Source organism: Camelus ferus, chromosome 12 (assembly GCF_009834535.1).
Source record: "Camelus ferus isolate YT-003-E chromosome 12, BCGSAC_Cfer_1.0, whole genome shotgun sequence".
NCBI classification, from domain to species: domain Eukaryota; kingdom Metazoa; phylum Chordata; class Mammalia; order Artiodactyla; family Camelidae; genus Camelus; species Camelus ferus.
The window spans coordinates 3,305,818-3,329,092 of NC_045707.1; the positions used below are offsets into that span (position 1 = coordinate 3,305,818).

The 23,275-nt window shown below is 59.5% G+C and overlaps 1 protein-coding gene across 1 annotated transcript in view; it reads right to left on the reverse strand.

The window, feature by feature from the left end:
• Window positions 1-320: 320 nt before the first annotated feature.
• The window catches only part of ELFN2 (extracellular leucine rich repeat and fibronectin type III domain containing 2), a 47,221-nt gene continuing 24,266 nt past the window's right edge, over window positions 321-23,275 (reverse strand). The window contains 2 exon segments of the mRNA XM_032492181.1: window positions 321-7,249; window positions 7,251-8,219. Coding sequence (XP_032348072.1) covers window positions 5,288-7,249; window positions 7,251-7,751 — 2,463 coding nt within the window. The 5' untranslated portion in view covers window positions 7,752-8,219 and the 3' untranslated portion in view covers window positions 321-5,287.

Consider the following 23,275-nt stretch of genomic DNA (forward strand, 5'->3'; position numbering starts at 1 on the left):
GAAGGGGGCATATGGCGGAGGCGCTTCCAGGTTTCCAGGGAGAGAGGCTGTCAGGGCCCCTAGCCGGCTAGGCTTGGGGGTCGGGGGAACAGTGCTCCTTCAGTTCCCTAATGGTCCACCCTCAGTCTGGCAGACATACTTCTTTTTCCCTTGACCATGGGCGGGGACTGCCTGTTGATGGGCCCCATCCCTTAACCCTGCGTTTGAGGCTCTGGTGAGAAGGGGAGATGGGAACCGAGGCACCAGAAACTGGAGGCGCTAGGACCCCAACTTGCAGAGGCTGGGCGGGTGTTTTAAATAAGAAAGAAAGACCTTGGCCCTGTGTTTTAAATAAGAAATTTATTGCAAATATAGAAATTGATTCTCTCCATACAGGAATCTCCGAGTTGAGGAAAACAATTTCGTGCCATTCAGTTTAAAACGGGAAATTGAGAGGAGTGAGAGGCAGATATAGGGAAGAGAAAATAAATGAAGTTACCCCCCCAAAAAAAAAGAAGAAAAGGAGAGTTCAGGCCCCGCCCCCCAGGGAGAAAAGGTCCACACACAGCTGGGGTTCACAGGTTCGTAGCCCAGGGCCAGGAGCCCAACTCTGCAGGACCCAAACCAGGTGCCATGCCACAGGGCAGGGCCGAGGGGCTGGTGGCTCCTTGAGGGGAAAGGAGGGAGTAGAGGAGCAAGGGTGGACCCCCTCGGCCCTGCCCAGCCGTGTGCTTGTTTGGCCAGGGGCCAGGGAAGGAGAGGAGGCCTCTGTCCTGTCACCCCGCCCCATTTGAGCCCCGGTCCTCTCCCTACTGCTCAGTGGCAGCAGTGACGGACCTTTAACGGGGGACTCTGAAGCAGACGTGAGAGCAAGGAGTCTATATACTGGTTCTGTCTTAAAAGGTGGGAGGATAGAAGGGCAGGATGGAGGACGAGGAGCAGGGCAGCTCCTGGGACTGAGGTGGCCTCTGTGGAGCAAAAGTCTTGGCAGGGAGGAGAACAGTATGAGGGTCAGGAGAGCCCGAATCTTCACAGTGGCCTCCGGGCAAACTTCAGCCCTGCCCCTTAAGCCTCACAGGGGTCAGACACCCCCAGGGCTTCCCGGTGCCTTGATGCCCCATCCCCCACCCCAGAAGGAGGGCCCTGTCCATCAGGAATGGGGTGGGATGTCTCGAAGGGCTGGGGCAGAGTAGTGGGGGAGGGGGCTCAAGGAGGTGCCTGGGGACATCCAGCCCTTCCGTCACCCTATTTTAATTCTCTGCACAGTCTCCATCACTGGGGAACATTTTGTGGCTATCCCTTCACTGCATGTAAGCCTCTTATAAGCTGGGACCTGTGACTCTTGTCCCCTGTGCCTGGCCCCTTTCCTGTCCTCAGTCTGTCTTTAACTGGTTTTGAGACCCTAGAAGATTTCCTTCCTTCCCTTTCCTGAGCTTCCGTTTCCCCTTCTGTTAAATGGCCAGGACGGAGGAGGCAGATGAGTGACTTCTCATTGGGAACATCAGAGACCCTCAGCCAGGCCCAGGCTCTCTACCCCACCTCTCTGGGGCTCCCCAAGGCGGTCTGTCTACTCCCATCACCTGGCAGACAGTGCTTTCCCAGCCTGGACACAGGCGGCTGCCACAGTCCTCCTGCTCTGTCCCAGATGAGGGGTCAGGGGCGAGAGGCCTTCGGGGGACCAGACAATCCTCTCCTGCAGAAGGGAGAAGCCAGCCTGGGACCCTTGAGGAGGTGGCCGCACCAGACTCAGCTTTCTTCCTGCCAGACCTCCGCTTTTCACTTCTGGAAGGCCATTAGCTCCAACAGAGAGTTAGCGACGCTATCGGTGCGCTCCTTCCCAGGAATAGGCGCCCAGGAATTTCCTCTGGAGACTCTCTGACCGACAGCAGGCCCAGGCAGGACCCAAGGCTGGGAGGCCTCCCCCAGGAGGTCCAGGGTGGGGCACCCATATCTCCACCAGCTGGCTCGCCCCCTCCCACCCCCGACTCCACCAGACCCCTCCCTGCCTCCCCTCCTCAGCAGCCCCCCTTCCCCTCTCCCCTGGCCATCTGCCCTCCTGGACTGCCCAGGCCATGGCCCAGCTCCACTATCCTCATCGCCAGTACAGATACAGGACCCCAGCCAGCAGATTCCTTGACTTAAGTTTTCATTTGTCTTTCATGAATATTATACCCGTCCTCCCCGACCACCTCCCGAGGAAGAAGTATATTGAACAAGACACAAGACACAGATGCAGAAAAGCCCCCAGGGTGAGCTAAAGGGCAGCTGCCCCTTCCCCAAAGCCAGGGCCTGGCCTGGGCAGCTGAGGGACCCAGCCTGGCCATGAGGCCAGAGGCCTGAGTTTTAGATCCTCTTCTGTCTCAGAGGTCCGTATGACCTGGGTTGTGAATGTCACTTCGCCTCCTGGAGTGGAAGACCCTTGTGGTTAGGACAGGGGCCTATCCTTTAAAGCCCCCCAAAGTGAGCCTGTCTGAGGTTTTTATAGGTCATCTTCAACCAGGAATGATAGGAGAATGGCAAGGGGTCATGGGGGCTCTGGCTCCTGCTGCAGGGAACCACCCCGCTGTGGACAGCTCCAACTCCAGTAAGGCCAGGCCAAGGTCAGGAGTCCCCCCCTTCCTCCCATGGGCTCCTCCCTCAGGGCCCAAGCCTCCCTGTAAAGCTGCCCATGAAGCCCCAAGCTCTTGGCCTCCTGTATTCAGCAGTGTGACTGAGCCCCGCCACCTGGCAGGCGAGTCACCAGACCCCTCCTTCTTTGGGGGCCCGACCTCTTCATCTGCAAAATGCGAGCAAGTGGGACAGAAAAGAGGTTCTTTCACACTCCCCTCCCCGGGGCCTTCCCTGGCAGGGAAGCAGGGAAGGGGCGAGGACAGATGGGAGGACGGGAGGTGGCACTTGAGGGACCAACATCCAGAAAAACAGGAGGCGGGTGTGGGGCGGGGGCTATGCTTTCGTGGCACCTGTTTTGGGTCTTTTGCAGAGCTGGCCCCTCCCCAGGTTTCAAGAGCTGCTTGTCAGATCACAACAGGGGGACTGTGGGAGTCGGGGGGCGGGGAGGGGAGAAGGGAGTCTGGACAAACGGGCACATACACGACAGATGTTTGCTCAGAAAAATACAGTAAAATCGTCATGCAAATATAACAGGGAATCTGCTTTCTCACACCACTGGCTTCTCCGCCTGCTTGCTTTTCTGTTTCGCCAATCCGGTGTGAGGAGGGGCTGGGAGGCAGGTTTGGGGGAGTTGAGGGAGGTCTGCTCTGCATATCCGTGCTGGCCACCTCCCTTCCACTCCCCAGGAGAACAGTCCTTTCTTTGCAAATGTCACCCCCAAAGTGAGCCCCGGGCTTGGTCTGTCCCCCAAGTGGGTGTGAGAGAGGTGCTCAGTTGAGTCCCAAGGTCCCCTTGTCCTCCACTGTCCTCCCCCAGACCCTACCCCTGGCAGGAAGGTCGCTGGAGCCTCCTGCCCAGGGAATGGCACTAGCTCTCCTGGTCAGAATCCCCCACACAGTACAGGTCTTGGTCCCATCCCAGCACCCACCCTCACCCCCACAGTCACACTCCCGAAATCTCAAGAAACCCAACTGGGTGACAGGCCCAAGGCAGGAGTGCGGGGAGTACAGAGTGGGCTCCTCCCCTTCCTGAGGTGGGCAGGGCGCCAAGGGGCACAGTGACAAAGCTACAGCTGTCCCCACCGCCCACCGGCCCACCTCCCAGCCACAGGTGAGGGGACACCCAGACAGTGTTCCAGACCCCACAGCCTCAGGACCCCAGATCTGCCTCTCAGGGCACACCCCAGGAAGCCACTAGCTCTTGAGAAAAGTGGCAGCCTCCTCTAGCCCTGTCTTCCCTCACCGCCCTCTGCCGCCCACACTGAGAGAGAACCCCCAGGAGCCCAACGGTCCCAACTGCCAGGCTCTGGATTGCCATGGCGACAGAGGCTGGCCAGGGAGGGGAGGGGCTCCACCAACCCAGCCTCCTCCTTCCCAGCGGGGGTTGGGGGGTGCTCACCGTTTGTGCTTTGTTCGATGTTGGGTGGGGGTCAGCAAGGGAGAAGTGGCCATTTCCAAAGAAACACAGGAGCCCCTCAGGCCAGGGGATGAGGCAGGGACAGGAAGCCAAGAGGGGATGGGTGGGAAAGCCCTCCTTCCTCTGGGCAGACTGACATGCTGCCCCAGGAGCCCCTGATGGTGGCCAGGCAGGTGGGAGGCCAGGATGTGGGGGCGTAGGCAGGAAGGCCCCCATGAGACCCCACCTCTCTGCTGCCCCCGGGCATCACAGTTCACTGCTGCCCTTCTGGGATGAATAGGGGTCCTGGAGGCCCAGAGAGGCTGGGGGGCCGGGGTGTGGGGGCCTGCACCTGAGACGTGGTGGCCACTGGCCCAGCCGCTCTCCTCAGACCCCCTCAGCAGCTCCCAGGCGACTTGGAAGACACTTGAAGGGGGCTGGTGGAATGTCCCCACATCTCTGCTCCTCTCCTGTCAGCAGGACCTCCCACCTCTTCTGGGTGCTTGTTGGTGGCGGGACAAACCCCCCCCTCCACTGCACACATGATGTCACAGCTCCACGCTCTGGGGGCATGGCCATGAGGCTTTCTAGAAGGGAAAAGCACCCACCTGATTCTCAAGTCCCTCAGCCCCAGGAGACCACAGCCCTGGAAATGGTACTGGGTGGACAAGAGGGTGAGGTCCCTGGGGGAACCACTGGGGGTGGGGGAATAGCACTGAGCTGAGAAGTTAGGAGACAGACTCTAACCTGCCACGTGACCCTGGGGTTATCACTTCCTTTCTCTGTGCCTCAGTCTCCCCATCCATAAAGGAAGGAAATGATGCTCAATGTCCATCTGCTACTAAATCTCCAAGTGACTGGTTCCTCAGCTTGGGGGACCTTTTCCCTGCCTCAGGGGGGCTTCAGTCCATCCCCACCCCAGGCTCCTTTGCCCCCACACCTGTCCCTAGTCCCAGAGCCCCAGACCCCACACCCTCTTCTGGCTTCCTCACCTGCCCCCCTGCCCCTCCCCAGCCCGCACACCCCAGCAGAGTCCCTGGGCAGCACAGTAAAGACGACTGGTTTCGGTATCAGTGTGTAAACTTTAAGGAGAACATATCCTTGTTTTCCTGTCTGTTATTGTCGGGTGGTGGTTGTTCACAGTCAGGTGGTGGTCAGGTGTGTGCATGGGTGCGTGCGTGCGGGTGTGCGTGTGCGTCTGCTCCTCGGCCTCGGCCCCCCGCGCGCCCCCTGCCTGGCCGCCCGGGGCCCTTCCCCACGTGCCCCTGGCCCTCCCCCTCCAACCTCACCGGGGAGGAGAGGGTCACAGCTTCTGCTGGGCTGAGACCCCCTTCCAGTAATCGAGGATGTCGTGCAGGTCCTCGTCCTTGGCGAACTGGACCTTCTTGCGCAGGGCGTGGCCAGCAGCCATGTACACCTCCTCCCGGTGGTGCTTCTTGTAGGGCCGGAACCGCTCCCAGATCTTGTGCGTGCTCTCGGACGAGTACTCAGGGCTGGAGGAGTACCCTGAGTAGTAGTGTCTGGGGGAGAGCTGCGAGTAGGTGGAGTCCCGCTTGGAGCGGGTCAGCGGCTTGAGGAAGGACACGCGCTGGCTCAGGCTGTCGGTGCCCTCCTCGTAGTACAGGGCCGGGAAGCTGTGCCGGTGCTCGCTGCAGTGGTAGGCAGGCTTCACCTCCAGGTGGTGGACGCCGCCCCCGCCACTGCCCCCGCCGCTGCCAGCTGGCACCAGTGGGAGCCGGTCCAGTGGGCTGTTTAGGGGGCTGCCCTTCTCGATGTACTTGGAGTCGCCCTTGGCCAGTCCCGTGGCAGCCGGATGATCCGGCACATCCAGGCTGAAGACCTTGGCACTCTTGATGGAGCCACTAGAGGAGACGCTGCAAGTCTTGCGGGCCACCACGGCGGCATCGGCACTCAGCTGGCGCTGCAGCGGGTGGTGGGAGCTCTCCTTGTAAGGGGGTGAGAGGAAGCTGGGCCGCTCCAGTGCCCCGGGGGTGGCAGCTGAAGAGGCGGTGGAGGCTGCAGGGAGGGACTGGCATTCAAAGGCCATCTCAGGGTCCCCGCTACCACTGCCGCTCCCCAGGAAAGAGGCCGAGTCCAACTTGAGGGCATCGATGCAATTGTTAATGATCTGGTTGACTTTGTCCACCTCCTTGGCGATGGTGGAGATCTCAGCGGCCGAGCCCTGACCATTCTCCAGGTCGGGGAGGTCATCCTCGGGCCGGGCCAGGCCATCACCACCCGTGCCCGTGCGCACCTCGATATAGTTGCCCTTGGTGGCCACCTTGGGCGTGTCCAGCCCAGCCTCCAGCCCCTTGGAGGTGGGCAGCTTCTCCCCGATCATGGAGGGGATGGAGGACATTCGGGACACGGGCAGCACAGGGGGCTCACCCAGCTTCTGGGCGGCGTGGACGACGGAGCCAGCATCCACATCGGCCCCGTAGCGCATCTCCAGGATGGTTTTCTTGACCTTGACCGACTTCTGCTTCTCCTCCTGCATGCGGCGCTTGCGCAGGCAGTAGTAGACGGCTCCCAGCACGATGACCATGCCGAAGAGGCAGCCCAGGATGGTCATGATGTAGTGGGTGGTAGTGGAGGTGCTGGGCGCCAGGTCGCCCGGGACCGGGTCCCTGGTGGTGAAGGTCAGGCAGGTGTGGTTGAAGTGGCGGCTGTTGCGCAGCGAGGTCACGCAGAAGGTGTACTCGGTGTGCGCCCGCAGCTTGTCCAGCGTCACAATCTCCTTCTTGTTCTTGAGCGTCATGACTTCGGAGAAGTAGCTGTTGTTGTACTGGACCAGGACATACATCTTGCTGTAGGGGTGCGGGATGATGACCACCAGGGTGGCCAAGGTGAAGGTGACGTGGTGCAGCTTGATGGCCGGCCCCGCAGAAGCATCTGTGGTGGACGAGGCCGGCGGCTCCACCGAAAGGATCTCGTCGGGGTTGAAGCCCGAGTTCTCGTCGGGCTCCCTCTGGGCGTCGGTGGAGTAGGGCGTGGGGTGGCTTGCCGGCCGGGCGGGCAGTGAGCCGTTGCGGCACTTGGCCTGGAGCACGGTGATGGCATTGAGGCTGTGGTAGGGCCGGGGCACCAGCAGCGGGTAGCCGGCAAACTCCCGCGGAGACTCGCACTGCAGGCGGTCGTAGTTCTTGGTGACGTTGTTGAAGATCACGAGCCAGGACAGGAAGCCGAAAAGGTCACACTCGCAGTTGAAGGGGTTGCCGGCCAGCTCGCACACCATGAGGCTGGCCAGGCCGGTGAAGGTGGTGCCAGTCGAGGCGGCTGAGGCGGTTGGAGGACAGGTCGATGCTGATGAGGCTCGGGCACTCGGAGAAGGCGGTGGGCGTCACCACCTCGATGAGGTTGTGCTGCACGAAGAGGAACTGCAGGCGGCCCATGCCGCGCAGCATGCCCTCGGTCAGGTTGCTGAGCTTGTTGTAGCCCAGCTGCAGCACCTGCAGGCTCGACTGGCCCAGGAAGGCGCCGTCCTCGATGTAGGAGATCTCGTTCTTGGTGAGGTTGAGGTCGGTGAGGTTCCCGAAGCGGTTGAGCGAGGAGTAAAGCACGGCCTTGAGCTTGTTCTCGTTGAGCCGCAGGTCGTGCACAGTGCTGTTGATGTGCTGTGGGATGGTCTCGTAGGGCGGCTGGTTCTGGCTGCAGATGGCCAGCCACACGTATCCCTTGTCGCCCTCGATGAGCCAGCAGTCGGCGCGCACGGCGCCCGGCCGGCACACGCAGAGCAGCGCGGCGGCGCACAGCCCCAGGCGCAGCATGGCTCCGGCCGCGGCCCCCGCGCAGGCCAGGCTCAGAGTGGGGGGCCGGGGCTCGAGGGGCCTAGAGGCTGGAGGCTGGGGCCTGCAGCACAGTCCTCCCTGGGGCCGCCACCATCTTGGGGGCGACCCCCAGCACGGGGGCCCCAGGTGAGGCAGGCACGGCCCGTGCCAACGGCCAGGGGCGTTCCGGCGTGCTACCCACGGGTGCTGGGCACCGGGGCCAGGTGGGGCTGTGGGCCCCACAGCCTGCTTCCACGAGTTGCTCCTTTCCTGCCGGGAAGGTACCCAGGCTCTGGGGGCTTGACTTCCTCTCCCTCTGCCTCCTCCTCCTCTTCTTCCTCCTGGGGTTCTGGGCTCAGAACTTCAGACAATTCCCACGATTCCCACGGGAGGCTGGAGACTGGAGCTCTGAGGGGGGAGCACGAGAGACGGGGGCAGGAAGGAAGAGACCCATCTGTCACCTGGTTCCTGAAAGGCAGCACCGAGAGGGGGTGACAGATCAGCGTTGAGGCTCAGAGCTGCCCCTCTAAGTTCCAGCACAGGCCCCCAGTCCCTTTTCCACCTCCTCCCAGGGGTCCTGTGCCAGCAGCACTCTGGGGTCCCTGTTATATACAAGAAGGGAGGTGGTAGGTGGCAAGAGAGGGAGGGGGCTGGAGGGCCTGGAAGGAGGGAGACGGGAGAAACAAGGAAGTGGGGGTAGGAGGAACGGGTCAGGTCCGCATACACACACACACGCGCACACACACACACACACACATCCCAGCACACTCGTGTCCACGCTCGTCCACCTCCCTGCACAACCACGTGCCCCTACATGAGCCGGAACTCCATGGCATGCACAGAGACAGGTGTGTAACACACACACACAAGCACACCTACAGTCTTGTGTATGACAACGGGCCTGTACACACATGGCCACGTACCCGAGCAGCCACCCTCCAATCCAGAAAAGAATTAAGAAGCCCCAGCAAAATGCCTCCTCTCCTCCATGCCCAAAGATAAATAATTCATTTGTTGTGTAACTGCTCTTGTTCCAAAAATAATTCCCTTGACTTGGCTTCCTTGGGGGAGGGGGAGCAGAGCATGGCTGTGGGGCCCCCCAGGAAGGGGGATGCAGAGGCTGGGGTCTCCCGCAGTTGGAGGGCACAAGATGAGCTCATCCTGCAGGCAGAAGCAGAGCCCAAAGAAAGAGAGGGAGAGACTCTGGGAAGCCAGACACAGCGCTGATATCCCCTCCCGCAAGTCCTTTCCAGTAGAGGGCCCAGATCCTGCAGGGGGCCTCAGGCAGGGGAAGAAGCCAGAAGCGTCTGCAATCGTGTGACCAGAGCCCAGTATCCCCTCAATGGCTGGAGATCAGAGGACCAGAGATGGGCAGGGACCTGCCTGGAGTCACACAACCGCCTGGGCCAGGATTGAGGCTCCAGAGTCAGCAGGTCTGGAGCCCGGTCCACCCTGCCCAATTACCCAGGTGGAGCATACCACCTCTGAGTCTGTTTCTACATCTCTATAGCAGGGACCATGGCCCTGCCTGACCATCTGATGGGGGTAGAAGTAAAGTGGGCATGCTGCCCCTGCTCAAGATGCAGAGGGGCAGGAGAGGCGGTGCAGGGCTGCCAAGCCCACGGACCCTCATTTTCCAAGTGGGGAAACTGAACCCCAGTCTCAGGGGGACTTGCCTCGGTCACCCAGCAAGCTAGACACAGCCACTCATCCAGATCAGTCTCGAGCTTACACCCGGTGCTCTGCTGACTGCAGGAAGGGCTCGGTCCTCCCTCCCTCCACCCTAGGCAGTGGCCAGGGATATGAAGATTAGGCCAGAGAAATCCATGTTTGGGTAAAGAAAGCCGAAGACTATCATGAGAGCCACCTCTGCCTCCTGCTCCTCCTCCTGGGAAACTCCAGGAGAGAGCGCTTTAAGAAAAAATGTTAAACCTTTGCTGTTAAAGCAAAAGCAATTTACAGTCCTGAGCCCCAGAAGGCTGGGACAGAGGCAAGGTACGTGAAGAGGGATAAAAGTCCCTAAAGAAGCCCAGGCAAGCAGCCTTTGTCGAGGTGGCAAGTGAGCAGGGCATCCAGGTGACCCCTCGGATGAAAGGCTGATGCAGCGTCAGAGGCTGTTGATGATCAAGGTCTTCAGGGGAGTCAGCCTCACACCTCCCGGTCTCCTGCACGGCCAGCTTGGGCTGAGAGGCTGGACAGTGGGCAGGGAGGGGATAACCACGAGGCTGTCAGGCAAGAAGGGTACACAGGCAGCAGAGAGCATTTTTGTCCTTGGCTGTGTCATCCAGTCTCAGGGCTGGAGTCAGGAGTCCTGGGCTCCCGTCCAATGTGGCCACTGGCTCCTAGGGGGCCTCAGGCCAGTCCTACCCCTCTCAGGGCCTCAGTTCCCCTCCTCCCCAGGCATCGAGGTTACACTGGGGGAGGCTGAGTTGCCAAGACCGCTCTGTCAGAGAATCCTCCATCTGTGCCTCCTCCGACTAGGAATGTCTGAGGATCGCATTTGTATGCAGGTGCACACACAGGTGCGTGCCGGCTCAGAGCACCGGAGCAGGGGTGTGCTGATGTGTACGAGCTGATGGGTATGCGGATGGGTATGCGGGCAGGTGTGCTTGCACACATATGTCCCTGTGCACAGGATGTGTGCCTCTGTGGCCAGCTACAGGAGTGCTCTCGAGTGAACGAGGGCGTGCCCGTGTGGAGGGTGGGAAGAGATGTATGTGGGCATCTTAAGGGAACTCAGGCACACACTTGCCTGTATGTCAGCATGTTAAGCACACGTGTGTTCTACAAGACTATGTGTGAGTATGTACGCACATGCACAATTTTAGCTGCATTGAGCGCCCCCTATCTTCAGATCTGAGTTGCTCAAACCAGAACCTGCTCAGCCAGGCTGCGGCAAAGCTGAGCTGGCCTGAGCCTCAGAAATCCCAGACCAGGCTGAGAGTGTATGAAGAAGCAGAGGGGAGGGGAGTAGGAGAAGGTGACCAGGCTGTGGGAGAAGGGTGCTGCACTAGCCCTGGCCCACCTCTTCCCTTCCCAAACAGTCCAGGGGGCACAGAGGCATACCATGGCCCTACCCCAGCCACCCTGAGCTCTGCCCACCTGGTCCCCCAAGGTGACCCTGCCCTCTCTCCTGCTCATTCTGGTCTCCAGGATGACTTGGGCCTGGGCCCAGCTCCCCCCACCCCCCATCCTCCCCCGTGACTCAGACAGAGCCGGAGGAAGCTCCCCATCACCCTGTCCTGTGTGCGTCAGCCTCCTGTCCCTGTCCCTGGGCTGCCTGCCCACCACCCATCGAGGCCTGACACAGCCAGGGAGGGGGGATAGCAAGGCCAGGAAGGCGCTGACAGCAGCACTTGGTCCCTGGCTGGGCTGCACACCCACTGGAGGTGCGGGGAGAGGTATGCCGGCTGCCCTGCTATCAGGCCCGAGGCTGAGGGTCCTGGGGGTCACGCCATTCCCCTGCTCCCTCAGAGTGATGCTCCAGCACAGACGCTGGTGGGAGGAGCTTGGCCCTACCCCGCACACACCAGGGGAGGGGGGCAGGTGAGAGAGAGAAAGGAAGTGAGGGAGCTGCAGACAGGAGACAAGGGCTGAGGAGGAGAGAAAAGCAGAAATATGGAGACAGTTGAGCAGGGAGAGGCAGAGGAATTGAGATAAATGGAGAGGGCATATCTGACACAGAGAAATCGATCTGCAGAAAAGCACAGCAAGATGACAAATACAGGGAGTGCAAAGGAGGGGACCCAGTGCCTGCTGCCCGCTCCGCCCACCCACCTAGGGGCCAGGGAGACAGATGAGCACTGAGCCTGGCTGAGCCACCAAAATGCAGCCTGTGACCAGCCCAGAGCCGGGGTGGGGAGCAGCAGCTAGCAGCTGTTGGAAGCAGAGGCCTTTCTGGCCTGGGACCTAAACAGCACTACCCCTGGGAGGGTGGGGCCCCGCAGGGAAGCAGGCTGTGGGCCAGTGGCAGTGGCGGGTTGGCCCGGGTGCCAGGGCTTGTTGGACAAAGAGCTGCGCTCCCAGCTGACCTGCCCTGAAAGGACCCCTCCCCCCAACGCCCACCCCCACCCCAACTCAGCCCCTTTGCAACAAGGGTCCTTCTCCCGCCACCACAGCGAGAAGGAACGCGGTGCAGTGGAGGGGCAGCATGCTGTTGAGGGGTCTTGGGGCAGGCCCCCAGCTGAGCTGGCTACACACTGCACGATGCCCGCTCTCGCGGGGACACCCCTGGAAGGAGAGGAGGGAGAAGGGTCGGCGAGACCCTACAGGTCTGAGGGGCAGAGCTGAGTTGGTGGGGGGTTCTGTTCAGAGCTGGGCATGGCCACGGAATGTCTGAGTCACTCTGGACAAAGACTTCCTCTCGCTGGGCCTCAGCACCTGCCTCCCGAAGTCATCGGTTGACCCAGTTGGATTCCGTGCCCTTCTCCAGGTGCCACGAGGTTCAGGGCCCCTCCATGGACTCAGAATCCCGGGGCCTCAGAGCAGCAGGGATGAGAAGCCCCAGCTCTGCCCAATGCCAGCCACCGTCAGAGGAGGAACTGAGGCCAGGACCAGGGAAGCGACCTGTTCAGCTAGTGGGAGGTTAGCCCAGGACCCAGGGGGGCAGCGACAGACCCTCATCTGCCAACCTCGAATCCCCTCTGGGAGCTCACTGCCCCCAGACCTGGGCTCCCCACTCAGCTAACCCAGGACACCCAGGTTTTTATCATTTCCTCACAACCTTCATCACCTAAGATTAGGGTTCCCCTGGACTCAGGCTCCCTGAGCCCCTGGGCCACATCCCCCAGACCCCTCCACTGCAGGCTGACCATTCCGCTCCCCAGGCAGAGGGGAGCCTTGGCCTCTCCGCTCCAGGCTGGGGGGCTGTGAGGTTCAGAGGGTCATGGGGCTGCCTGCCCTGCCTGGGCTCGGCGAGCAGACGGACAGGAGGTCCACCTACGCGGTCCCTGGCAGAGGGCAGAAGGGGCAGGGGATGGGGGAGCGGGAGTCAGCCGGGAAGACGCCGGACCAACTGCCAGCTCTGAGACCTTGGGCAAGTTGCAGGCCCCTCCAAACGTCAGTTTCTCCACCTGTGTGGCAAGGTTGGTGCCTCCCATCTCCTCAGGCTCTCACGGAACCCCAGGACACGGTGGAGACAAACATGCCGCACACAGGGCAGGGGGCCCAGTGAATACAGGGCTCCTGCTCCTGAGACCACACTCTGAGGGACTGTTGGTGAGGCCTGTGAGCAGGTGGGGAGATGCTATCCGTTATTCTGACCTCCCAGGAGCAGGGACGTGAGGCTCAGCCAGGGAAATCTCATTTGCAGCAGCTGATCAGCCCTGGCACGGGCTCCTTCCTGGGCCAGCCAGGCCAAGGCTCCCCGAGGTGTCATTGTTACAGTCCGTGTCAATGCCATTACCCAGGATTAGGAGGACCAAGGACTCCTGGGGCCCAGCCAGAACTCGCGGGGCGGGCAGCCACCTCACCTCTCCTGCTGGAAGCGTAGCACGAGGCCAGGGGGCCCAGAGATGGGCTGCCACCATTCCACCCTCGGGGACAAAGCTTGCCACCCCTCTGGGAACTGGATACTGGGCCTTGTCGCTGCCTCCACCTCACCAGGGCTCCTCAGGCAGGCTGCTCTGGGCCTCAGCTCCTCATCTGTAAAACGGGATAATATACCTTCGCAATTGAACTACTGTTTGGTAAGTGAACCGTTTGGATTCCAGGTGCAGAGCCCCAGCTGCAGGGCAGAGAGAAGCAGCACGGCTGTTGGGAGGCAAATCCTTGGATTGAATGCTGAGCTGTGTGACACATTAATTAACCTCTCGGGGCTTCAGTCTCCTTGTCCATAAGATAGTCACAGCTACCCCTTACCCAATGGCTCATTTGTGTCTGACATTTCACATTCCTTGAATCTTGTATCAGCCCTGCATGGCTGGTGCTGTTGGCTTCATTTCACAGGTGAGAAAACTGAGGCCCCCTCCTTCCCTAGCTTTCCCCAAACAGCTGGGTCCATTGCAGGGACTGGACATGCACAGGCCATCTTGTGGGTTTCTTGCCTCTTGGATAGACACCTCCCTCCCTATCAGAAAAGTGTGCAAGTGTGGACTGTCCACAAACCAAGAGAGACTTCAACTTCTCCATCAATCAGGAAATACTCAGTCCAGGCCAGCTAAGCTCCTCAAATATCCCCAGGTACACTCCCACCTCAGGACCTTTGCACATGCTGTTCTAGCCGCTCAGATTGCTCATTCCCCAATATCTGTACAACTCACAACCTGATTTCAGGTCTCTTGTATAACTGCTCCCCTAAACCCACCTTCCTTGAAACCAAATCTGAGATAACTCACTGGTCACTCAACTCAGGCTTTGGTCTATTCAGAGTCCTCAACAATACGAGATGTCATTTACTCCTTATCGCCCCCTCCTTGTCCCTATCAGAAAATCAAAGTAGGCTTTATCTGGTTCAAAACTGTAACCTCCATGCCTGCAACAGGGTCAGGCATGTTGCAGGTGCTCAAAACATGATATGTGAAATAAGAGCTCAGGGCTGGGGCTGGGGCTGGGGATGGGGGACAGAGGGAGATCCTGGAGTCCCTGACTCCACTGAGTCAGGATTTTAAATATCAGAGGGAGGGGCCCCACTACCGATGGGGCACTCACGGTGTACAAGAAATGTGCTGAGTCTTCTTTATAGTCTCATGAAGCCCCTTATGCTTCCCATTTTTCAGATGAGGAAACTGAGGCTCAGAGGTGCAGTGATCTGCTCAAGACCACACAGCCAACAACTTGGACTGGCCTGAGCTCTTAGAACTACCAGACTTTCTAGGATCCCTGCAGATATGACTGCCTCCAACTTGCATACCTCCAGTGACAGGGATCTCAGCACCCACCTGAGGCTGCTTACTCCCTTCTTGAACAGCTCTGATTGTTGGAGATTTCTCTAACTTACAAAGCCAAACCTAGCTCCTGTACCTCTCTAGTTAACTAGTCCCAGCCTGCCACAGGCCAGACACAGCCAGTCTGGAGCCACTGAGGCCAACAGCCCACCTCAAAGGTCTTGTTAATATTTGTTTAGCTGTTATCTCGTGCCCTTGCAAGCCGTGTATCCAGGCTAAACAGCCTCATGTGCCTACTGCTCTTCCTGCGCCACGGTGTCAAGTCCCACACTTTTGGGTCTGGCTGCCCTGGGTCATGCTTGCTGTCAAGGTCCCTCCTAAAATGTGTCACCCAGAGCGGAGCCTCAGTGCCAACGTGGTCTGAGCAGTGATGGGCACCAGGGTCCCTCTGCCTCCTAAGTTTTGGCGCCACACCTCTGTTAGAGCCGCGCAAATGTGCACTGCCCCATGTCCTCACCTTGTCCTAGATGTCAACCGAGGCCCCAGGCCTCTTCGCAATCCTGCCAGGCCGCCCCGATGCTCTCAAAACGTCCTCGGGCAGCCCTGGGCAGTATCTGTTTGGGTTTCACCCCAGGTGCCGGGTTTCCGTCCACTCCCATTCAATCATGTCTTGTTAGTCTCAGCACTTCGTGCCAGCTGCTCCACATCTCGGGGGAGCTGGCTCCTGCCCCCTGATACCGTGGCACCCGCTCCTGGCTCTGTGCCATCCTCTGCTGGGTGAGCAGGCCACGGCTGACTCCATGTCGCGGGGAAATGGGGACCAGGCCTGCAGCTCACCCCGGGGAAGGTGGGGCATGCTGTCCAACCAGCCACACACTCCCCTACGCTCCTTACACATCCGCATGTATCTACAACACTCCCACTGTGTGCCTATCACGGGCACCACAACAGACAGACACACCCTGCCTTCACGAGTTCCAACTCACCCAAAAGAGCTTAATAAGAGCAGCGCCGCATCAGCAGCAGGAACAGCTGACAGTTACTGGGGGCTAATTGGGTCGGCAAGGCCTCGTTGTACTGAGCAACCATCTCCAAGCCCAGTAACCCTGGCCAGAGAGGGGGCTGGGCTGGTCTGCTGTGCCACGAGCTGTTACGACACACTGATGGCTGGCGCACTGTGTGACCTCGGGCAGGTCAGCGCCTTACTCCTCTGGGCTCAGTTTCCTCCCCTGTTTAGGGGGTCAGCAGCAGGACACCTGTCTCTCTGGTTTACTGGGGCCACCTCCAAGCCCTCTGTAACTGTTCACTGTGTCATCTCCCATGAACTCAACTGGTACCTGGGTCTCCCCTGCTCCCAGGGGCATTACATCTGTCCTTGGCACCTGTGCCGTGTCCAGGCCTCAATGGAAGAAGGTAGGCAGGAGGAGGAGGATGGAAGGGCTTTTACCAAAAGGTCTTGGCTTTGGGAAGCCACCCAGCAGCCTGGCAGGGGTGGCCCAGACACTGGTTCCGTTGGCAGCTCTTCACAGGTGGCCCACTCACACAGCCCACTCCCTGGTACCCACTACCCGGCCCTAAGTAGCCCAGCATCCACCCCACCCACCACCAGGCACTTTGCAGAGCACGTGAGCCTCCTGCTCACAGCCAAGGATGACTTGTATTAAAAGTCCACCTCCTAGTCCCGCCCCAGGGTCATCCCTGGCTTTCCAGAATCCTTCATGCTATTCCAGGGACTGCCTCCTCCATCTGGCCCCTGACTACCCACCCTGACCCCTGCCTCCCCACCTTGCCCTTCACCACCCCCCACCTGACCCCTGCCTTCCCACCTGGTCCCTGCCTCCCCCCACAGCTGGCCCCTGCCTCCCCCCACACCTGACCCCTGCCTCCCCACCTGGCCCTTGCCTCCCCCACCTGGCCTTGCCTCCCCCACGTGATCCCTGCTGGCCTCTTGGCCTCGGCTCCGGCAAACCCCAGGCCCCGCTCAGCTGCAGCCCCGGGCACTACTCACCAGTCTCCACTCTTTCACCAGTGCCTGCGCACACGTGGCTGCCTCTGCCTGCATGGCCTCCATTCATTCATTCAATAAACATTTATGGAGCACCTACTATGTACCAGGCGCCGGCTAGGCCCGCCCTCCCGGCTCTGCCTCCTCCTCCAGGGCCCCAAGGGGTGAACATTTCCCTGCCTTCCAACACCCTCAGGGCTGTCCCAAGGCGGGGTGGCGCATCTGGAGCCCGTGGGGAGAAGTGGAGGCTCCGGGTGGCGGAGAACGTAGCCCACCCGGAGGCAGCTGGCAGGGGAGGGATGGGCAGCCTGGGGCAAGACGAAAACAGAGTCACGGGCTGACCTGGGCGAGGCCTGAGTGCTTTTCCTGTGAACTCACTTAATCCTCTGCATAACCTCGGGAGTCGGTACTGCTGTTACTCCCACTTTACAGAGGAGGAAACTGAGGTTTCACAACCACTACACACTGGCCTGGACCCTCCATGGCACTGGGCTGTGGGATCTTGTTTCATCTGGACAATGGTTTAAAATTTTTTTTCAATTAGTTGCCAAGGTTGAAAACTTGGGAGATTTTATTTTTTTAATCCTCATTTCCAGAATCCACTGAAAAACCCGGAAGACCTGGCTGCCCAGGCTCTGCAGCCCTGCGGAGACAGAACGGGTGGGGCCAGCCCGGGTGGGCCTACCCTCCTCCCTGCCCCTCTGGCTGAGGTTGCCACTGACCCCCGGGCACTGGGGTTTGTGAGGCCAGCCACAGAGGGAACCCCAGGGTGGGGACGATTAGAATCCCAGCCTGTGGGGGAGACCTCAAGGGTGCCACAGCCCCTGCCTCCCTGGTTCTGTGGTTCTGGGTGGTTTTTTTTTTTTTTGGTATAGGGGAGGGTCTCTGATTATGAATCTGGGCCTCAAGAGTTCTACAATATATCTACAATTCCTTGATCCAAAAAATGGGCTGCGTGATAGCCTCTGTGTCACCAATTCTACAGGATTTCTGGCTGCCCTGACCCATCCCACACCCCTGCTTCCAAGCAGGCCCACTGGAGTGGGGACCCCCAAGCAGGAGAGCACCCATACAGCCCTCCAGGCCTGCCTGTCACCCTGTGGGGCCCCTGGCTCTCCAACGATGCTGCTTGGGTTCTAGGTCAAGTCTGGGGCTCCTGTTAGGGTGTGAGGGTTACTCACTCCCAAGTATGATTCCTACTCAGTAAAACACTGCCAGCCAGCCTGGGCCGAGGTTCTGGACAAGGCCGCTGTGGACACCAGGAGGCCTGAGGCCTCAGCTGCTGAAGTGACACCCCAGAGCAGGGCCTGTAGCAAAGGACTCTGGGGTTTCTGGAATGGGCTCTTGCTCCCATCCCTCTCCCCACAGACCTCGGGTTCCCCTCACTCTGCTCACCTGGGGCTCCTGCCCAGCCTCCCCACCACTTCTCCCAGGGCCCGGCACCCAGGGTCCACAGCCAGCCATGGCCAGGCTGAGACCCCTCCCCGGGCTGTAGCCCATCACAAGCCCGAACCAGGCAGGAGCGTGGGGTCCCTCTCTCGGCCCTGAGACTAGCTGCTCTGCTGCGGGTGGGTAGGGAGGTCTGCGGGGGCCTGCAGCTGTGGCATCAGAGAACAAGGAAGCTCTGTTTGTGCAAGAGGAGCCCCGGAAATGCCCAGGGGAGGGCCACCCTGTGGACTGCCGGCTGCGCAAAGACCACGGCCTGGGACACGTGGCCACCAAGTTCGTGTGGCAAACCCATGGAGATTGGCCCTCCCTAGCATCGTCCTGGAAGGACAGGCCACATTCAGCTCAAATCCCAGCTCTGCCACTGGACAAAGAGCATGGCCTTGGCAAGCTACTTTTTTCCTCTGAGTCTCAGTCTCCTCTTCTGTAAAATGGGACTAGAAAGGCACTACCTCCGAGGGTGGTAGGATGAAATCTACAGAGCAGGGTCTGGCACACAGTAAGTGCTCAATAAAGCTAGCTGCCTCTAGAAGGGTGATGGTGGCCTGGCTCACAGGCGTGGCACAGTGCCAGGCACACAGCTGGTCCTTGTCACCCACTGCCGCAACCTTGGCAGCGAGGAATGGTCGAGGCCCAAACCCTGCCAGCGTCGGCCTTCCTGCCTGTCCCTGCCCCCTCTCATATGTAGGTCCAGCCCCCCCAAAGGCCTGCCCCCACCCCTGCCTTCAGCTTGTTCCCCAGCCTCGGTTTCTCTCCCATTGCCAGAGCACAATGGCTGTTATAATTAACGGATTATCTCAGTGCGACAGCTGTGGTCCTTTGAAAATTGGGTTGAATAACAAGAACCCGGCGTATGGTAATTTCTTTTCATCTCCTGCTCCCTCTTTCTCTCTCCCTCACTTCAGCCTGGTTATGCATGCAAATATTTTTTCCCCTTTCCCTCCTTCCCAAACACCTTCCTCCTCGGTGGCCTCCTCCTCAGGGCAGCAAGGGGACAGACTACAGTTCTGCCTTCCGGTGAAAGGAAGGTGAGAACTGACCCTCCTGGGGCCCCATCCTGTGAGCCTGGCACTAGGCCAAGTGCCTGACACATGTGACTTCTGTCATCTCCCTGCAGACCTAAGTCCCTACACCTCGACATCCCGCCTACCTGCCGGGCCACTCCCCTTGGGCTCCTCGCAGTGACCTTCCCTGAGGTCCTGGAGCCGGCTCTCTGCTCTTCCCAAACCTGCTTCCCCACCGCTCCTCCCACCCCCACCCCGCATCTCTGCTCCTCCCAAGGCTTCTGTTCCCAGCTTGGTGCTGACCACCACCTCCCAGCTGCCTTTCAAACCCCTCCCTGGTGCCTGAAACTCCACCTGTCCTTGTCCACGACGGGACACACCTCCCACTGCTCACCCACTCCCCAGCCTCGCTTCTCTCCCCATTCCCTGAGTTAGCTAGAAGCATCCACGGTGGCCCACACTTGGAAGGTCTCCTGCCCTGCTGCCCTCCTCCTACTGCTCCTGCCCTGCTCCAGCCTCCTTCCTCACCCAAAATGAATCTCTCAATCAGCATCCTCACTGCCCCCTACACCCGGCAGAGGAGGAGCACTCTAAACCATAAATCTGAACATGGCACTCCCCTGCTCAAAAGCCTTCACTGGCTCCCTACTGATCAGGAAAATTTCCAACAGCGGGCATCTGAAGCCCAGCCCCTGGGGTCCTGCAAAGCTGGTTCCTGCTTTCCTCTCCTGCCCTCCTGCCTCCCCCGATTCCACCACCAATTAAAATGCTCTGGTTGGGGTCCCTCCTGTGGGTTCCCACATACCCCTGAACTTCTTCTATCACAACTGGAATCATAACTTCTGCTTATACTCCTGAACTGAGTTCTCCAAGAAAGGGCCCGATTCTCCATCAGAGCCCAGCCCCGGTCACCCAGAAGGTGCTGAATATATATCTGATAATGGCTAAATGAAAGAGGTCTGCTCTCTTTATAGGTAAGGAAACCGAGTCTCAGAGTAATTAATGACTTGCTCAAGATCACACTGTTTGTGCAAGACAAAACCAGGATTTGAACCCAGGTCTGTGATTCCAATGCCAGTCCTTTCCACTCCCTGGGGAGGGCTGTGGGGGTCAGCTTGTGCACAGATCTTAGGGGATCCGAACCTCCCTCCAGCCTCAGCTGGATGATAAGAAGATGGGGCTCCCTGCCCAGGCTGTCTCTGCCTCAACCTGGGACCAGCCATATGACTCCTAGGGCCTCTGCTCATCTGTAAAGTGGGAAGGAGCCCCACCTCACCCCCATCTCAGAGGGTTGCAGTGGGGGCAGAAATTCAGGTCTTGGAGGAAGCTGGTCCTTCTAGCGATATCTGAGGGTTTGCCCAACCTCACCTCCAAACTCAGCTGCACTGCCATTAGCAGGCACTCCTCAGAGCCTGGGGGTTCATAGGACAGCGGGTGTCACAGAGGACAGGGACTCCCAAAATGAGAGCTAGTGGGAGGAGCATGGAGGAGCTGGGGGTCAGATCATGACCTTGGGCAAAAGCCCCAGTGTCCTCATCTGTGAATCGAGCCCAGTAACATCCACTTTCTGGGGTTACAATTGGGCACTAATGGGTAAGTGTCTAGCACGGTGCAGGCACAACCACGGCCACGGGTTCTATGGGAACGTGACCCTCAGGTGTAACCCAGGGAGAGAGGGGAGGTGAAAGGGGCAGCACAAATCAGGACCACTGTTCCTGACTCTCCATCCTCAACAGCCCACAGAGTAGAGCTCACACCCTGACATGCAGCCCTCGGTCCCTCCCTCCCTCTCTGAACTCATACCCTAAGACATCCTTTCACAACCTACAGAGTTGAAGGGATGCCCATGGGCATGTCCTCTGGACCTTTGCTCATGCTATTCTTGAGCCTGGGGTATCACTTCCACCTTCCCCACCCCCTGCAGCCCAGATTGCATGCCTCCCCCTCCAAGAAGCCTTCAGAGATTACCTCTCCAAAAGGAGAGCAATGGCCTCCCTACTCTGCCCCCATGCCCTGATCCCATTCCCATGGACTTCTGGAAGGATCCTCAAGACTGTCTAACTCCCACTTCCCCTCCCCTCATTTTACAGACAGGGAAACTGAGGCACAAACGAGGGACAGAAGCTCTTTAGGGATGTGCTTGAACAAAGGTATCTCCACTGCTTCCAACCCTACAGGCAGCTTCTCTCCTGGAGCTGAGCTGTCGTCGTTCAGCACTTGCCTAGTCTTCTCTATGGCCCCCACCCCACCCCGGAGCTACCTGAGGACAGGACTCCATCTTCCTCTCTGCGCCCCCACCCCCATGCCTAGCCTAAGGCCTGGCGCATAGTAGGCACTCAGTAAATGTCTGTTGAATTGAATTGCGCTCAGGGCGGCCAGTCGTCTCTGCTCTGTAAGAGAAGCATAGAGTTAGTGGAGCCGTTCCCATGGCGATGGGGGTGGGAACCAAGCTGGTGGCTTAGGAGGTGGCCTGCCCCAAGGACCCCGAGGGCCCTGGAAAGGAGGTGGGCTCTGGGAAGCTGGAATATTCGGACTTAGTTCAGTCCGAATTCAGCCCCAGCAGGCGGCATGGCCCTGGCAAGTCACACCACCCTTAGGGCCTCGGTGGCCTCATCTGTCCAATGGAGATGACACTCCAGTCCCTAGAGGCTCTGAGGACCGCTTGTGATGAGGAGCAGAAGAGACGTGAGGAGGGTGAACAGCGACCCCAGCTCACAAGCATTGATGCTCAGGGCCTGAAACAAAGGCAGGCGGGAATCACGGCCAGTTCTACAGATGGGGAGACTGAGGCTCAGAGAAGGGGGAGGCTTGCCTGAGGCCACACAGCCCATGCGCTCAATCCCATGCTGTACAAAGAGTCTTCCTGCAGAGCTGGAGGGAAGCGAGGCATGATAACAAACCCCAAGCAAAGACATCGACCCCCACAAAGGGCCTGAGACCGGGCCCAGGCTGGCGAACGCTGTCCAGGCGCAGGGCCCAGCGTGAGCCCCAGGGCTGTGAAGGGAAAGGTGAGAAGCCACATTCTCCCCATCTCCCCGAGGATGAGCTCTGATTCCACAGCCCCCAGAGGGTTCAAAGCCATCCTCAGATCCAGAGGCTGCAAAGGCCTGGGCAGGCCCTGGTGTTAATATAGATCAGCAGAGACTATAAATACACAGCCAGGCCGGGCCCTACAGGGCCAAGCCAGAGGAGCAGCCCAGCAGGGGCTCTGACCCCAGCCCCGCCCCAGAGCCCCCTCCCCTCGGGTCTCAGTTTCCTCCTCTGTCAGCAGCAGGCTACACATGGTGATGACGGCTCAGGTCCCTTAACAACAACCTGCAGCTCCGTGACCCTGCCAGGCCGGCAGGGGGGCCTTGGGGCCCCGGGCTGGAGACCCAGGGAGGAACAAAACAGAATGCAAGATGGGCTGCCCTGGTCCACCTGGGACAACCAAGGGAGGGCTTGGCTGGGCCTCTGCTCCCTGGCCCGGAGCCCAGGAGAGGCAGGGAAAGGGGCCTAGATGCCAGCCATTCACTCACTCACTCCGTCATTCACTCCAAAAGCCATTCTTAGGATCTCCTGCTGGCAGCTGAGGACTCACAGCCAAAAGACACGGCCTCAGGTGGAAGCTGCGGTGGGGAAGACAGCAAGATAAACAGGCACCTCTCCTCTGACCCACATCCGGTAGAGACCGTCCTCTGGCTCCAGTGTCCTACCCCAGCTCGCACCCCTGGACGCTCGTTTCACACCTGCCTTCTCCCTGGACCAGGACCTCATCAAAGACAGGGACGAGGAGGGCGATCTCACTCACCCAGAAGCCCAGGGCACAACACGGCACCCAGGAGGGGCTCAAGAAATCCAAACATGTTCATGGGCTGAAAGGATGAATAAGACGCCTGTACACAGGATGGGAAGCAGGCCCCGGGGAGGTGGGGGAGCAGGAGGGAGCCCACACACTTAATACACAACTCGCCCACTCGAAGGATGAGGAAACTGAGGCAGAGAGAGGCCAGGGGAGGTGCCCAATGACCCAAAGCTACAAAGCGGCCCAGGACATGCAGCTCCTCAGATACAAGACACGACTGATGCATACAAACTCCTGGCACAGTTGTTCTGAGCACTGAGGGATAACGCCTGCAGTCTGGGGACTCCCCAAAGGCTGAGCACCAGTGTGGGTTCCGTGTCTCATTTTCTCACCAAAGTCTCAAGACAGCCCGGAGTGGCAGACAGACTCTCACACTATGGACAGAGAAACTGAGGCTCTGA